Below are 18,411 nucleotides of genomic sequence, written 5' to 3' on the forward strand. Positions count from 1 at the left end.
TGCTCTCCAGACTAACCCCAAAGCACATAGACATGCTCATACTCCTTAACAAAAATGCTTAAGTATTAAGTTAAGCATATTTTAAGTCATTCTTTTTATAGACTATGGAGTAGATTTAAATCTAATCAGTTAATCATTATTAATCAATTTTTGGGTGCGAACGATTGATTAAAAGAATTGCACAACATTTTCCAATGTGAAAGAGTGCTGTATGTTAACATTTTGAAATTATATTGCCTCAAATGTTTGTTTAACACTGAGATCCAAAATAGGAAGTTGAGAACCGTCCTTCTTTGGGTGCTGAAAAAAAGGAAAATAAAAACTATGTTGGGTTTGATCTCTGGGAACCACACATATTTCCCCTTTTTGTAAGAGGGAAGGAATTTATTCCTCTTGAACATGGAAGCACTCTCTTGTGTTTGAGAGTAAATGACTCTGTTGAAATGGGGGGGTCACTCTGAACTGGAGTCTGTAGCCCTTGGCTATTGTCTGTAGCCCTTGGCTATAGTAGCGCTGCAGTGTTCTATGTGCTCTTCCAGGAGGGCAGTAGCTTCCTTTAGCATTGGACGCGCTACTGTCTGTGAAAGCCTGACTTAGTGCATTTGGATGCTTCTATGGAGGTCTGGACTGGATGTCATTCCCTAAAGTTGGCTTTCAAACACAAGATGATGGAAGAGAAGTTTATTTATGGCACCAATGCAGTGATTTGTTCAAGCAGAGATGCACACTTCAGTCAGTGTGTAAGTAAGCCACGTACTTTGGATGCACTGTAAGACAAAGAGTACTTTATCATATGTCAAAATATGAGAGTTGCCAATAACCATGAATAGAAAGCTTTAACAGTATTAAGAAGCAATCATTTTATTTACAAGACATGGTAAGATGGACTGGACACTATGCTATAAGAGAGGAAAGGACATGCACCTGAAGAGATTGTAAGATAAAGAAAAGGAACACAATGAAATTGTGAAGCATACCAAAAATGCTTTTTATGTAAACACTTTGGATAATGAAGTAAATTGTTTGAGCTTCCCTTAAATGCTATCCAGAGAACATCTCCCACAATCCACACTAGTTTACATTTAACAAAATGAAGGCCCCCTTCTACAGGGACAGGGGTGCTGCATGGTAATTATACTGACAGTAAATAAGGGACTTTGTACGACTGGTGTGCCCTAATGATTAAATCATTCCTGTATGTGTTGCATGTCCTCCTGCAATGGTTTACAGTGATGGTCCTTCTATGGACTGTTTTATACTTCTGTGTAGTCTGCATAGTTTGCATGATTTGCATTGTGTGTCATTTGCAAACGGCAGAGCATTTATATGGCATGTTGTACAGGTACAGGTTATGATTTTCCACCCACTTACATATCTTCAATTCCACATCTTTCATATCCTTTAATAAATTTTTTATCACATCCATACTGTATGCTATGGGAACGAGGCACAGACGAGACAGACAGTGCTGGCAACATGCCTGTAGAGGACTTTTATTGTGACAGCGGTATCACAATGAATGAAGACGGGAAAAGTGAAACACAAGATGAGATCAGGCTACTCAAATGTTGGGGAAAGCAAAAGTGCTAGGGAAGTGCAGGTGGGTCCAAAATTCAGGCCATGAGGAGGGGCACATCCGAGTCTGCCACAAAATAAAAAAAAACATGATTCAGAGACTCTGTTAGGCACTCAGTGAGGGGAAAGCCAGCACACCCCTTGAGTGAGACCATGAGGCCTATATAGGGCCAGCAGCTACTCAGGCAAAGGGGAAAGTGGTGTGGAAAAAGCACTGGTATGCTGCCGGTGGCCTGACTGTATCTCAGGTCCAGGTCTGAGTGCGGAGTGGAGGTGCTGAAACTCAGCCCTGTCCCTCCGGCGCTGTCCAGGTCTGAGTGCGGAGTGGAGGTGCTAAAACTCAGCCCTGTCCCTCCGGCGCTGTCCAGGTCTGAGTGTGGAGTGGAGGTGCTGAAACTCAGCCCTGTCCCTCCGGCGCTGTCCAGGTCTGACATTAGTGGCACATTACAAGGGTTCTCAATGAAATTGAAAAGCTCCCTATACCCCACAACATCTTGAAATCTCCTTTTAAATTCATTTCTTATTTCCTCCCATATGCCTACAAATTCATCATAGTCAAAATGTTGCAGTAGATCAGGGTTAGCAGTTGTGCAGGCTCTTAGATTGGGAAAGTGAAGAAATTCTCTGTTGGGTATGAAGAGAGTGGTGATCTTGTGCTGGAAAGCAGTGACTGCTCTTAGCATGTTACCTGTGTGCTTCCCTTTTCCTTGGAGTTGGAGGTTAAGGGAGTTCAGCTGGGATGTGATGTCAGTAAGGAGTGTCAGCTGTAATATCCAGTGAGGGTCCTCAAGCTTTGGCTCAGCCCTCCCCTTGCTTGCAGGAAAATCACGGATGTGAGGAAGTTGAGTACAGAATCGTTCAAGCACCTGGCCACGCGATAGCCATCTCACTTCGTTGTGCATCACCAGATCCCTGTACTCTGCCTCGTATTCCTCCAGAAGTGAACTGAATGATTAAGTGCCCTGGCCTCGATAAAGTTGACGACTCGCACAATGAGCTGCATCACATTCTTTAGCTCTTGGTTTTTAAGTTTTGACACCAATGCCTCCTGATGAATTATACAGTGAAAGGAGACAAGCTTGGGAATGCTGTCTTCCTTTTCCATCAGTCCGATAAGTCCCTTCTCCTTCCCTCTCATGCTTGGAGCTCCGTCGGGGCACACCGACACAAGTTTCGACCAGTCGATTTGTTTCTCTGCAAGAAATGTTCATCAGTGCTTGAATAACGTCTTCCCCTCTGGTCTGTCCATGAAGTGGTATAACAGACATAACAGCTCCACCCGAAATTCGTCCTTTTGAATAAAGCGAACCCACACACACAATTGCGCCATGTCACTTATATCCGTGCTCTCATCGAGTGCAATGCTGTAACATGGTGCCGCTGCAAGATCTGCAATTAGCTGTTCCTGGATATCTTTCCCAATAAACTCGATCCTCCTCATTAATGTTGAATCTGAAAGCAGCAGTGCATGTACTTGCTTTATTATTGCGTCCTTATTGGTGAAGTCACAGTGCATTATCTCAGCTCATTTCAAAAAGCATTGTTTAACAATTTTAGCATCCGTAAAGCCTTTTTATGCCTAGCTAAAATCCATGCGTTCTCGTAAGTGCATTCGGTTGATTTCTTGGCAACAGAGACTGATCTCGCCATCATTTTTTGCTGTTCAGTCAGAGTCTGTGTCAACTGTTTAATTTTATTAGTCCTCAAGTTGCTACCTGGCGGGTACAACATGTTACTTAGCGTGAAAAGCACTAAAGTGGCGTTCAAGGTTAGACCGTTTACAATGGGCACTAGTCTTCTGGCAAATTAGGCAGAATGGAGTGGATTCGTATTGCACTCATCAGTCCATGTATCCTGAAATGTTCAGTGTTCGTCCTGAACTGACCACACCTTTTCCTTTGCTGGTGCAGCATCGGTGTCTTGGGCTTCTCGGCCAAACTGATCTGCATTTCCCCATTCTTTTCTCACGTTGCTCTTTCTCCTCGGGCCTATTTCTAACTCCGTCACCGTCAGCTAATGAAGAATCACTTTTCTCATTCTGCTTTTTTCTAATAATAAATCTGTCGATTTTGAGTGGGGTGGAGAACGAGACAATATTTGATATAACCTTACGACGTACGGCATTATGGAATATCTAATTTAGGTTTACGTGCTAAACTTGCAAAACCATTCGCAAATGCAAAGTGTTAGGATTATTTTGCCCTTCTCCGTGAAGTAAAATGCAGGACGATGAAGAACACGCTGACGACGTCTCCTCAGAGAATTTGATGTTTATTACAATGCGCAAGGGAGAGACAAACTTGGAACATTCGGGTAGTGCACCAAGCAAGTCTCTGCCGATCACGCTGTGTGTTGTCTTGATATGCAGTCCGTGGTCATACACGTCAAAAGATTGAGTTAAGTGGTGGGCCGGAGACAAATGGTCCTGTCCCTCCCTGGGAACCCTCACAGCCATTTAGCAAAGGTATGTGACATCCTTGCTGCAGACGCTAGAGGTGTTATACTGAGACACACTACAGAGGTGCTAGACACAGTGGCATGCAAACTACAGACACAGTAGTGGCCGAAACGGAAACACAATACACTACATATAATATATAAATGCTAGTAAATAAAACTGGGAACCTATCCGTCCCCCATTTTGTATTTGGAATTATGGTGTCAAACGCCATATTCCCCATAACCTATTCAGGCCTGTACCCCCAGCGAGCAATCACGTGGCGACAGTGGCAAGGAAAAACTCCCCTGGGGTTAAGGGGAGAAACCTTCAGAGGAACCAAGGCTCAGCGGGGGGAACCCATCCTCCTCGGGTTGGCCTGTGTACAGTTCTGGTGGGAAAATCAATTCCTCACAATTACAGAATGATTCACGTTTTCTAACATGTCAGCGTGCCATACATTCTTCTGAACGGTCCTTAGTTTGCGGTATATGCTAATTACCAGGAAAAATGGAAATGTTAAATACACACACACATTGGGAGAAAATTACCCATACAATACATACAAACAACCTCACCCCCAAGGGACAGTAATTACTACCTTTTAGCCATTGGGTCACAGTTGTTGCCTTTTAGCTGCGTTGTGATATTAGGGTTCAACACCCAGCTATCAAGTGCTAAACAGAGATGTTAGTGGTGACATCAGGAGTGACTAGAACAGAGCTGATAGTGGTCAAAGTGTCAGTTGGATTAGTGCAGTTGGAAGTGTTAGGCATTGCGCAAAGAGTAGTTTGATTAGAAAGTAGTCCTCCTTTTGTCACCAATATTGTGCCTGTTGCTAACAGGTATCAGCCCAATCTCAATTACTGATTTTATTTGCTGTGGACCCAGTGGCTCTCTCCCATCATGCACTATCCCTATGTTTCCTAATTATATCTAATATATATAATTTTGTTACAAAGAAACTTAAGCTAACCTGAAGCGTTTTACACCAGTGATTAATGATTATGTGAGAGTGTCTGATTGATACAGCCACTAGGGCAGGCAGAGGCTCTATTTCAGAGGAATTCAAAATTTAGGTCCACTATACAATTTAGGGCATGTGCCAATCAGTTGTTAATCAGTTGTTAATCAGTTAATCAATTGTTAATCAGTTTAACCATCAGGGTCCAAGTTGAACTATGCGGTTGTTCCCTGTACTTGGACCGGTACTTCTCTCTAGGGGTTTCGTCATACTTGTTCCTGGTTATGGTTATACACTTTGTTGTACGTCACTCTGGATAAGAGCGTCTGCCAAATGCCTGTAATGTAATGTAATGTAATGCCAGGCTTCTCTGGAGGGCTGCATGTGCCTCACCTCTTAGCTGAAGGGTGTATCTGTATATGGCCTTCCGAGTGGGAAAACTATCTTCCTCCAGTCCTGCAGCATTTTTATCCTAATTAATATAAAACTTTTCCAATACTTTAATTGCCTTCTCCGAACCTGTTCCTGTATCAACCATCAACCCATATCAGACTGTATACAACATTACAATACCATGAAAAAAATGTTCAACATTATAACATAATGACAAAAATAATAGCTGTGAGGCCATCCCGGATCCAACTGCAGCCTGCAGGGTTGGTGCACATTCCTGTACTGTGGAAACGTGTGTCTGAATGGAGACACGCAGAGAGATAGCCCCCAGGGGCTATAAGGGTAGATGGGGATTATTGTGCCCCATGTTGGGTCTCACCCTTGTATTTCCTTAACCATTTAATGCAAAACCACACTGGAGTTCCGGTCACTGGAAGCAGCTGATGGAATTGTGAGCATGTGTGGTCCAGACCAAATTTGGATTAAATGTCTTCTGATGTGTTTTCACCAGGACCTTTCACCAGGCTGGCACAGAATAGCCTGGATGCAGCCACTCTGTGCAGCCAGAATGCGAAACTCGGTCGCGTACTACGCCACTGTATACGACCCCTGGCATATGCTCCACAGTCTTAACCCTGCCTCCTGCCTGGACAGGGGAGCCTGTCCTACGGCAGGGCTGGTCCCGGAGGGCTTACCCAAGACCACCGGCTTGCTCCACATCGGTGGAATACTGAAAAAAAAAAAAAAAAAAAAACACAGGGAGGAAAAAAGGGGGGGGAAAAACTGCTGGGTCCAGAGCTGGCTGGTTCCTTATGTCAGGGATTCGGGGGGTTGGACCCAGGCGCAGAGTAAAAAAACATGGGAGACTCCAAAAGGGAAATTCAAACAAAGACTTTACTAAATAACAAACAGGGAACAAACAAAAGGCCACAAGGGGCAAAACCATAAACACAAAAAGATTCTTAAGCACTGAAAAAAAAAAAAATAACTGAACACAGGCAGGGGGAACACAGGCAGGACAGAATACGGGCAGGACAGAATACACACAAGCAGGAATGCAGGCAGAAACACAAACAGAAACAAAGCCAGAAACACACAACGCACAAGCAGGACCGAAGCGGGCAGAATACACACATTCAGAGACGAACACAAGGATCCAGCACCTGAGTCAAGGGGACAAAGAACTTAAATAGACAGGGGTAACAAGACACAGGTGAAGTCAAAGAACAATCAAACCAGAAAAGGAGGAGATAAGACACAGGTGGGAACAATGATAGAATAATTAAAACTAATAATACAATTAACACGGGGTGGGAGAACAAACTGAAACACAAACTTTCCCCAAAAGGAGAAAAAAAACAGAAACAGAAAATACAGAATCCTTGACAGTTTCAACTACTCAATTTCATAATTTCTCCTCATTTCTCTCATACTATTGTTATTTTATCATATGCAAAGCTTGCTGGGACACATGCGTCTTCTCCTATTCTCCACTATAAAGTCTTTTGGTTCTACTGAGGTCACTGACCTAGCTTAGGAGAACAGAGAAGAGGACTCGTACAGGCAGATAAGCCTATCAAAATGCCTTATAAACCTTACAAACACTAAAAGTGCATCTCCACGAAATTACAGAAAACGGAGCAGGCCAGAAGGGCACACAAGTTGTGACCTAGGGAGCTCTAATTCTACAGGCTCGCTGATAATTTTGTCAATCAAGGCTCGTTGAATGGCCGTCAAATCCGTGAGTACATACACCGGCCATATTTCAGCTGCGTTTCTGATGCGTTTACACTTATGCCACCGCACCCTTTGTCATAGCCACTGTTTTACATATATAGCAAAGCGAAACTGCTAAACGGTACACGCTCATCAGACTGTACAAATTCACACAAGGATAGCCATAATCCACAACTGTTTCTTAAAGGGTCGCTTCGCATTTCTCACTTTCTCATAACAAAACGTTTTGCAAAATGAAATGATGTCTCATAAAAAACACGTTTTCAACGTACAAAAATGTCAAGCTACTCACACATACAAGGCATACACCATCTATAACTCGTTCATTCCAACTGGAAAAATCTAGGCCTGCCATTAAAAGTATTGATATCAAAATGACACGAAGTTACTGTACTACAAACAATATAGGCTATCTTGCCTTATCGAAATTAAATAAGCTGTATTTCAAAGCAGTGCTACCCAATGTTTCCTCAGTTGTTTCAAGTCACTTGGCCCTGTGTTTTTTAATCTTACCATTTTACAATGTCATTCAAACTTTGTGTGAGATCAAAGTGTGAAATATTTCTAATTGCCTTGTGCAACACATTTAAATTCATGTATAAAACTGCTGGTGAATAACTACAGGAAGCCTATTCCTCCAGAAAATATATGTTTATACTTGCTTGTCAACTTCATTTTACTAAATATACAAGTTCTTCTATATTTGCTACTAACTATAAATACTGCATGTAAAATACATATTGTACATACATACATAGAAAACTTCTTTATCCCCATGGGGACATTTCCCTCTCAGCATGTTACATTCACATTTATGAACAGACATTTATACCAAGAAACATACAATCATTCACGCAACAGAAAGGCTTAGCAGCTAAATACATACATACCAATACAAATTGGACATATAGACGCCTATCAATCTGGACTCTCACAAACCCATCCACACATATGTTTGCCTGTCCATCTACTGCATGCTTATATACACACAGGGCCAAGTGACTTGAAACAATTGAGGAAACATTGGGTAGCATTGCTTTGAAATACAGCTTATTTAATTTTGGTGAGGCAAGATAGCCTATATTGTTTGTAGTACAGTAACTTGGCATCATTTTGATATCAACACTTTTAATGGCAGGCCTAGATTTTTCCAGTTGGAATGAATGAGTTATAGACAGTGTATGTTTTGTATGTGTGAGTAACTTGGCATTTTTGTATGTTGAAAACGTGTTTTTTTATGAGATGTAATAAGTACACTGTCAGCTTTTAGATGGACCAGTCCTTGTCATAAATGAGTCTGCCCCCCCCCCCAACTTTCCACACCTCAACTTGGCATCATCCACTTGATTCCACCAGGTTACTGTCAACTGACCTAAGAAATAATTTGTCGATTTAATTTATAAATTTAATTTTCAATAATAATTGTTAAATTAAGTCATGTAAAATACATTTTATATGTAGGTTAAGTGAGGGGTTCTTGCACGCAATACCACTTGTGTTCAATATTCAGAGTGCTGAACATTTTAACAAGGGCATTGACTGAAAAATACTTGTCTGAGGGTGGCACTGTGGGTTTAAATCCGGCATCATACACCGTGACTACCCTGATAGGGACAAGAGCTGGACACAGGGAGATGCAGAAATTTTGGATATCTCTAGTGTTTTATTGGGGTAGCGAGAGAGAGCGCAAACACAAACAAACACAAATGAAAAACCTTTGCCCATCACCCTCACAGGATCTGGGCAAAAACAATAAACTAAAATAACAAAGACAAAATAAATGAAATTATACGAGCGCTTTTCAGCGTTTTCTCTGGTCTGTACGTGCTCTCTCTCTCACCATCCCGGTCTCAGATGCCTACTGTGGAAAGAAGCACGCTTTTAACTCCTGGATTGATTCGTAACATCATCCAGGTGTGTGTCTGCTTAACCAGTAGGCGTGGTCCTCTAATTGCCCTGAATTTCTCCCGCAAACCGAGCCCTGCCACATCCGGCCTGGGCCTTTCTGTGTGGAGAATGGCCTTTCTTTTGCATGTTCTCCCCATGTCCACGTGGGTTTCCTCCGGGTACTCCGGTTTCCTCCCACAGTCCAAAGACATGCAGGTAGGCTAATTGAAGACAGTAAAGTGCCCATAGGTATGAGAGTGTGAGTGAATGGTGTGTGTGCCCTGTGATAGATTGGTAGCCTGTCCAGCCCAATGCACACTGGGATAGGCTCCAGCACTCCTCGCAACCCTGTCCCGGATAAGCGGGTATAGATAATCGATGGATGATGGATGGATGTCACTTGTCCAACAGTGCCTCCTGGAGTTTTACATGCATTATTGAAATGGAGTGATCTTTGTCTGCAACATGTTACGTATGCATGTAAATACACTGTTGTCTGAGCTTTAATCACAATATAGACCGCTGCTGGGTATGTACAGCCTGTTCCCTGCTTATTCCTGTATTTTAATGTATAAACACAATGTGCAGATGTTCCCCTGTCATACAGTACTGCACTGCTGCCCTGCTCTCCCTGGGAGTATCGGGGCTCCCCCACTCCCTGACCACTGATCCCTTAGCAGTGTGCAGCACCAGGGGGTCCTGAGACGGCCTCAGCACGGGCTCAGCTGATCCCTTAGCAGTGTGCAGGACAAGGGGGTCCTGAGACGGCCTCAGCACAGGGGCTCAGCTGATCCCTTAGCAGTGTGCAGGACAAGGGGATCCTAACTAGCTGGCTGGTAGCTGTCGGCTGCCTAGCATGAGGAACCGACTGCACACAAACCAGATTTGTGTCAACAACCATCTGTCTGTTCTGAGTTGAAAGCTCTTTGGTTTTCCCCATGGTCATAGATTACAAAGGGATTTTGTATGTGTGCAACATATTTATACGCCGGTGATATAAGGAATGGTGAAAGGCAGCTATACAGTTTCTGGGGGCGGTTCTGGAGATCAAATAAAATAAAAAATTTCTTCAGATGCCACTTTGTTTAGTTTTATTTTAAATATTGTTTAGGGGTGCCAATAATATTGACCTCTATGCTTTTGAGAAAACCGCTATTACTCAAAAGTCTTTTTTAAAGAATATTTTTATTATACTGAAAGTAAGTAGTTTCTCCAAATGTTTGAGCAGACAATTTGCATCATTGGGTATATTGATTGTCTTACACAATAATTTTTGCTAATTTTCATAAAGAGTGCCAGTAATTCCTGAGTTGAATGTATGAACTCTTCTTTGCAGACTGAACAGCTGCAACCTCACACGGAAGTCATGTGATATTATGGCCTCAGCTCTCCAGTCATCAAACTCACCCCTGAGAGATCTGGACCTCAGCTACAATAACCTGGGAGATTCAGGAGTGGAGCTGCTCTGTGCTGGACTGATGAGTCCAAACTGTAAACTACAGAGACTGGGGTGAGTACTGCTGTGTACTGTGTAATTTTAACTAAGTAGAATTTGTGATTATAGTTCTATTCAGTGAAATGTTAAAAAGATCCTTCTCTCTCAGTTTACTCCTCTGTCCACTAGCATTCTTTCTTTGCCCATATATACCTTAATCCTCTATCACAGCAAGAAAAGAAAAGCAGGATAAAACCTTATGAGGGTCACCAGGTTTGTTGTTCCTGAGCAGAATGTTAGGTTTCAATGGATTTTGTAGTATTCTGTCACAGTTGATGACTGGATGCTGAATGTCTGATTGACATGGTAATAGAATGACCACCTGTATAGTAAAATGTTTCAGGTCTGTCACACATTGCAGTCTTCATCCATCTCCATTATTCACTACCTGCTATGAACTCTAATGAAATCCATACATTTACCCCACTCTCTTTCACACCCTGACCTTTTGCTGAAGGTGAGTTTTACTCCATCACACACCTGTGTGTTGCAGGATTGCGGTGTTTCTGAATTGATTGTGAATAAAATGGTATTTTATTCTGCTGGTAAAGCCGGGCATTAACTCGCCGGCAGGGTATGTGTGTACATCTTGATGGGAGAGTGTCCATCTGAACTGTGAGCTGCTGTTTAGATGCAGTGTAACATCGTTTAGTTTAGTCATTCTTCTGTGTCCCAAGTTATAGTTTTGATATTATACCATTGTAAGCAGTCATGCTGTGTGGAATAGTCTGATTCAGAGATCAATATTCTGGCTCCAGCTGATATGTCACGTAACGGGTAGGGGGGACCCAAACGCAGAGGGGAAAAAAAAACACAAACTCAAAAAGGGAAAATTAACAGACTTTACTTACAGGACAGGCAAACAAGCAGGGAACAGAAAAGGCCACGATGGGCAAAAACACAAACTCAAAAAATATCTAATAAAACAGAAAACAACAGGAACTCAAAAACACAGGCAGGGCAGAACACAGGCAGGCAGAGTACAAGGGCAAACAAACACAAACAGGTCAAAAACGTAGGCAGGTACATACGGTCTGAAACACACGTCGGAAACAAACACAAGGAACCAGCACCCGAGTCAAGGGGACAAAGAACTTAAATAGACAGGGGGTAACAAGACACAGGTGAACTCAAAAAACAATCAACCCAGAAAAGGAGGGGATAACAAGACACAGGTGGGAACAATGATAGAATAACGAGACAACAATAATACAATTAACAGGGGGGAGCAGGACACAAAACAGAAGTGCCGCCATCTGGCGGCCCAACAAGGGAAACACAGACAGGAAAACACAGAACCATGACAGATATCATCTAAAGAATAACATCATTTTCAGGAATTTTTCTTAGATAAGTATTCTAATAACTTTCAAATGCCCCCACTTATTAAATTGTTTGTGTAGTTTAAATTACTCCACAAGGTCTACCAAACATGTTGATAAGGGGTTTTAAAAGAAAAAATGACTTAATACATCAGGCTTTTATTGTCATTGTTATTATCATTGTTACAATAATAATTAAATGTAACGTAATAATTAACCTGTTATATTCGCAAAAGCTGCGAGAATAAAATGAATGGGTGGATTATAGGGCAAGGACACGCAGAAAATAGGTGCAATGTGTGGAATTTTCAAAAGACACTTTTTAAAAATCTAGTGTCCCCCAGCAGTGACAATAATCAGTTGTGGTGTTCTCATACAGCCACTAGATGGCGCTGCAGTGTAATTCCAGTTGATGCCGTAGTAAAGTTGCATTGCTGGGAGATCGCGCCAGATGAACTGAAGTGTAGCACAGCTCGTACACGGCTCCGGCACAGCTTCAGCTGTTAGCAGGTACAATATCGCAGGTCTGACCAATAATATAATGATTGGTTATACAAAACCTTCATGTTATCTTATATACTGGTGTATATATTTAAGTTGTCTGTGACAGTAAGCTGCTTAGTTCCTCACTGGCTCCGCTAGCTAGGTTGGGTCATGAAGTAACGTTAAGGTAAGTTGGGCTGACTAGCTAGCTAACTCGTGCCTGTGAGTCAGCAAAAGCTGAACTTAGAACAAGGGCAACAAGTGTCAACTTGAGGGTCATGTTGTTTGATGAAAATGGTAAACAAATGATATTTGCAAAGTGTTAATAGTTATTATCAAATAATTGTGTTATGTAGCTGTAGTTCTAGATGTATTTTCAAAGAATGAACTAGCTGAGGTAACATTAAACAGCTCAGACCGAGCTGTCATCGCCATGGTAACCAACCGACCCTCCTAACGGCCACATTTTAAACAGCGTCGTCATGGTTACTGTCAGGTTACTTTGGGGAGAGGTAAATAAGGACGAGCGCAATTTTGTATTTAATGCGGTTTCATTTCACCTTGCTGAATATTTTTAAATTAATGTCAAAAACCCTGACAGACTGTATAATTAGTTGAACTTAAATTGTTTGATAACTTGATGGTTACAAGATTAGTAAGAAAATATTATGATAACAGATTTAGCTAATGGGTTCTACTTTTACATTAACAGTTATATTTACCTATTCATAGTGATGAATATTGAGCGTCTTTGAAATGTATAGATGCTTATGAACTGAAGAACATGTCAGGTAAGGTAAAGTGCATCACAAAAATGCTGTTTCTTGTGTTTGCAGATTAAATTAATATGTTAGCAAATCAGATAAGTTCATCACACAGAAAGGGTTATTAGAGCCCAGTAATTGCCTTAGACTTTTGTGAATTAGTCCGAATACTTTATGAACTTAATTTACACACCCCCCTCCCTGTTTTCGTGTGTACATCTCAGGAATGCGTAGGTACATATGTATCAACTGTCAAGGTGAACAATGTCACAAAGAATGTGTGTGTGCATGTGTATGTGTGTGTGTTTGTATGTGTGCGTGCGTGTTTCTGTGTGTTTGTGTGTGTGTGGTCTCTCCACAGGCTGGGTTGGTGTAATCTCACAGAGGGCTGCTGTGATGTTCTGGCCTCAGTCCTGCATTCTCCTCACTCAGAGCTGAGAGATCTGGAGCTCAGAGACAATGAGCTGCAGGATTCAGGAGTGAGAGCGCTCTCTGCTGGACTGGAGGACCCACACTGTAAACTGCAGAGACTGGGGTGAGTACAAACACACACCCCTTCAATAAATAAGAGCTACAATGTGACTAAATACAACACTGATGTCAGTGTTTCTAATGTGAAAACAGACACTCCACAGAACTGAAACAGCATGTTCCTGTTCTTCCTCTTGGTAGAATTTGACTCTACACAGATGAATGAAGAAAATAAATTAGTCCACGCCTATTCAATCAATCTTGACTGTGAGATAGCCATCCACACATATGTTCAGCCTGTCCATGTAGTCCATGCTTATACACACAGGGCCAAGTGACTTGAAAGAACTGAGGAAATATTGGGTAGCATTGCTTTGGAATATATCTTATTTAATTTCGGTGAGGCAAGATAGCCTATATTGTTTGTAGTACCGTAACTTGGCGTCATTTTGATATCAATACTTTTGAGTAACTTGGCATTTTTGTACGTTGAAAACGTGTTTCTTATGAGATGTATTCTTACCGTGAAGAGTGCCTGACCCGCAACCGTAGTAATGTGTTAACACGGTGGCACAATTATATCGAGAAATACCATCTTTGGAAAAAACGCTATATTCTGTAAACGCTCATCAAACCCACTTCTATTTATAATGCCATCATAACGCAGAGTGTTTAAAATCATAAAGCCACATCTCCGCTTTTTTGTTTTGTTTTTTGTCAGCGCATCATCGTTGTTTTAACATTCATTTTGATATGTCTCCTAAATGCCTTTTTATGTTCATTTGGCTTAAGGCGCTCCGCAAAATCACTTAGGCGCTGCGCCTAAGCCTTTCTGTGGTAGAGAAAACCCTGAATAAGTGCTGGATGGAGGTGTAACATGAGTGGCACAGGAGGTACATGTGTAGGAATAGGGGGATTTAAGTGATAGAAATGATCTACAGAGTGGTGATAGTTAGTTAGTCCAGGTATAGTCTGTAGAGTTGCGTCTTCATACTGTGGCAGATGATGGGTAGTGAAGGAGAGGTTCGTAGAGGAACAGGGATTTTGTTCCACCACTGGGAGCTAGGGTGGAAAAGCTCTGTGGTAGAGACAAGATAGAACCCTTTACCCGGATGGCAGGGGGTGCAAGGCAGTGGTCAATTGGGCGTATAGGATTTAATCATGTGCTGCAAGTAGACGAGAGCCATCCTGTTGGCTGCAGTGTAGGTGTGGGTCAGGACGTTGAACCTGAACCTGGCAGCGACTGGTAGCCAGTGGAGTGACCTCAGCAGGGGAGTGACGTGGGAGAACCTGGGAAGGTTGAAGACAATTAATGTGTGTAAGGTGTGTAACACACTGCTATGTGTTTGACACACACAGCCCTGTTAGTTTATATTAATGTGCTGTAAGGTGTGTAGCACACTGCTGTGTTTTTGACACACACAGCCCTGTTAGTTTATATTAATGTGCTGTAAGGTGTGTAGCACACTGCTGTGTGTTTGACACACACAGCCCTGTTAGTTCATATTAATTTGCTGTAAGGTGTGTAACACATTGCTATGTGTTTGACACACACAACCCTGTTAGTTTATATTAATGTGTGTAGGGTGTGTAACCCACTGCTATGTGTTTGACATGCACAGCCCTGCTAGTTTATATTAATGTGTGTAATGTGTGTAACACACTGCTATGTGTTTGACACACACAGTCCTGTTAGTTTATATTATTGTGTGTAAGGTGTGTAACCCACTGCTATGTGTTTGACATGCACAGCCCTGTTAGTTTATATTAATGTGTGTAATGTGTGTAACACACTGCTATGTGTTTGGCACACACAGTCCTGTTAGTTTATATTAATGTGTGTCAGGTGTGTGTGTGTGTCCTTCTCTCTGCAGGCTGTCAGGCTGTAGAGTCACACAGAGAGGCTGTGATTCTCTGGCTTCAGCTCTGTGTTCAAACCCCTCACACCTGAGAGTGCTGGACCTGAGATACAATCACCCAGGAGACTCAGGAGTAAGAGCGCTGTCTGCTGCTAAACTGGACACACTCACACTGCTGTAAGTACAGAGAGTTTCCACACTGCACCTCACACACACACACACACTCACAAAACAGGTTGGGGGGGCATGGAGGGCACTGTACAAACCAGCATTACCCAAGAGGGTTGGGGATCTACAGTGGAGGGTGCTGCGCGGGATCACTGCAATAAATAGTTTTATTTGTGTGATGAACCCGGCAGGATCGCACCATTGTCCATTTTGTATGGAGAGAGTAACTGTTTATCACTGTTCTTCGAGGTGTGCCAGACTTCAGCCTCTCTTTTCTTTTTTGGGAAGTTTATTTTGGTTACTGGGGAACATTAATAAGTACGATTTTTATCATTGGTTTCCCGTACAAACAAAGACAGATAAGTGCCAGCTCATTCATTTCATTTTGGGGTGAAAATTGCAGTTTCTACAAGTGGGAAAAATATGATTGGTGGAGGGGACAGGCAAGATGTGGTTGTTGAAGTTTGGGGTTTGATCAGGGACACAGCGGAGTTTCAGTATTACAAAGCAATGGAGAACCTGACTGTGTTTGAGAGTGTGTGTGTTATAAGGGTGTTTTATGTTCAGTGGAGGGAGGGGAGATATTTTTTGCACATGGAATAGGGTGAGGGAATGGAATAAGTGTCCTTTGTGACAGATTTGTGTTTTTTTTGTGTGATCTTGGTTTTGTGTTTTATTGTGTCTTTTTGTTTTTATTTATGTGATGTCATTGGTGTGTTGAGAGTGGAAATAAAGGATGGTTAAAATTTAGATTTATGTTCTGCTGTTCTTACAGTATGGACTATGGAGGAGAGAACAGGACCAAACCAGGACCCAGGAAATGTGAGTGTGTATCAACACAGAACACTTTCCATAGATACACACTCTGCTGTGTGTGTGTGTGTGTGTGAGAGAGAAAGACCTCTCTCTTACACACGTAAACATACAAACAAAAACACATGTACACAAACACACACACAGAGGTACTATGACAGCTTTCTCTCTCTAACACACATAATGAGGTGAATATGAATAATGATAATTAATCTCATTAATGTCTCTGGTGTGCAGACGGCTGTCAGTTCACGCTGGATCCAAACACAGCGCACAGAGAGCTGTCTCTGTCTGAGGGGAACAGGAGGGTGACACACACACCAGGGAGAGTGGAGTTATATCCTGATCATCCAGAGAGATTTAAGTACTGGCGCCAGGTTGTGTGCAGAGAGAGTGTGTGTGAGCGCTGTTACTGGGAGGCTGAGTTCAGTCTGTCTGAGGGGTGGGGATGGGTTGATATAGCAGTGACAGATAAAGGAATCAGCAGGAAAGGAGGGTCGTATGACTGTCAGCTTGGAGGGGATAAAAACTCCTGGAGTCTGAAGTGCTTTAAACTCAGTGACTCTGATAAACTCAGTGACTCTGATAAACTCAGTGACTCTGATAAACTCAGTTACTCTGTCTGGCACAGAAAGAACCAAACACACATGCCTGCCCCCCACTCCCCCTACTGCAGAGCAGGAGTGTGTGATGATGATGATGATGGTAGAGGAGTGTGTGTGTACAGGGTAGGAGTGTGTGTGGACCATCCGGCCAGCACTCTGTCCTTCTACAGCATCTCTGACTCTAACACACTGACCCTCCTGTATAGACTTCACACACACTTCACTCAACACACACCCCTCTGTGCTGGATTTTCTGTGAGGAACTCCTCAGTGTCCCTCTGCTAACTGGAGTAGACACACACACATGCATGTGCGCACACACACACATACACACGCATGTGTGCGCACACACTCATATACACATACACACACACACTCAATCACACACACACACACACACATACACATACACACACACACACCCACACCTACACACACATCCACATGCACACACACACATGCTTCACTCAACACACTGCGTTGGATTTAGAGTGCATGATCCTCAGTATCCTTTTTCTCACTAAAGTAGACAAACAGGCACACACACACACCCTTTCTCTCTCACACTCACACACACACTCACAAATACACACACTGATGTACACTCATGCACACGCACTCACACACCCACGCATGCACACAATCATGCACACACAATCACAAACTTACACACACATACACACTCTCTCACACCGAAGCACACACACTCTCTCACACCCAAGCACACACACAATCTCCCGCACACACAAACACACACATTCACCAGTGCGCTCTCACGTGCACGCATGCATATGTACACAACTTTTGATTATTAAAACATTAATATAACATTGAGTGTAATAATGGCAAATTAAAGCCACAAGCGGCATTGTGAAGGGTCCGAGCATTAGCACCATCGCGCCCCCTATGGAGCGATTTTAAAATGGCTTTTTCCTCCTGATCATATGCCTTCACCCAACATATCTACTGAATATCATGATGATTGTATAAAATGTTGATGACTTATGGCCAATTTTGTGCGAAGAGACGCTGTCGGATGACTTAGTTACGTCGCCATGGATGTGTCCTGGCCGCTTCCCGTAAAGGCCTTTACTTTGTCCGAACACTTAGATGGGATGTCGGAACACTTAGATGGGATGTCGTAACGCACATATGGCCCGGCGTGTTTGTACAGCTGCAGCGCTTCCATGCTGTAACTAAAAAAGGCGTCACACTAGTGTTGTCACGATACCAAAATTTTGACTTTGATACCGATACCAAGTTTAGTATCACGATAATTAATACTGAAACAATACTGATTCAATACTCGGTACCTAACGATACTGAAATTACCTTAATAGATCAGAAATGCAATGTCCACAAGGGTTGACCTCATTTTCGAATTCACGGATTATTAAAAACCTGGTTTATTAACAACCTTTAAGTTGAAGCCTGTTCA

The 18,411-nt window shown here is 42.5% G+C and overlaps 1 protein-coding gene across 1 annotated transcript in view; it reads left to right on the forward strand.

The window, feature by feature from the left end:
* The window catches only part of LOC118214346 (NACHT, LRR and PYD domains-containing protein 3-like), a 211,193-nt gene that overhangs the window by 86,171 nt on the left and 106,611 nt on the right, over positions 1-18,411 (forward strand). Inside the window, exons 10-11 of the mRNA XM_035394247.1 lie at positions 13,419-13,592; positions 15,403-15,481. Of these exons, the coding sequence (XP_035250138.1) occupies positions 13,419-13,592; positions 15,403-15,481 (253 nt within the window). The remainder of the gene's footprint in view (positions 1-13,418; positions 13,593-15,402; positions 15,482-18,411) is intronic.

The sequence above is a fragment of the Anguilla anguilla genome, chromosome 15, assembly GCF_013347855.1.
Source record: "Anguilla anguilla isolate fAngAng1 chromosome 15, fAngAng1.pri, whole genome shotgun sequence".
NCBI lineage: Eukaryota > Metazoa > Chordata > Actinopteri > Anguilliformes > Anguillidae > Anguilla > Anguilla anguilla.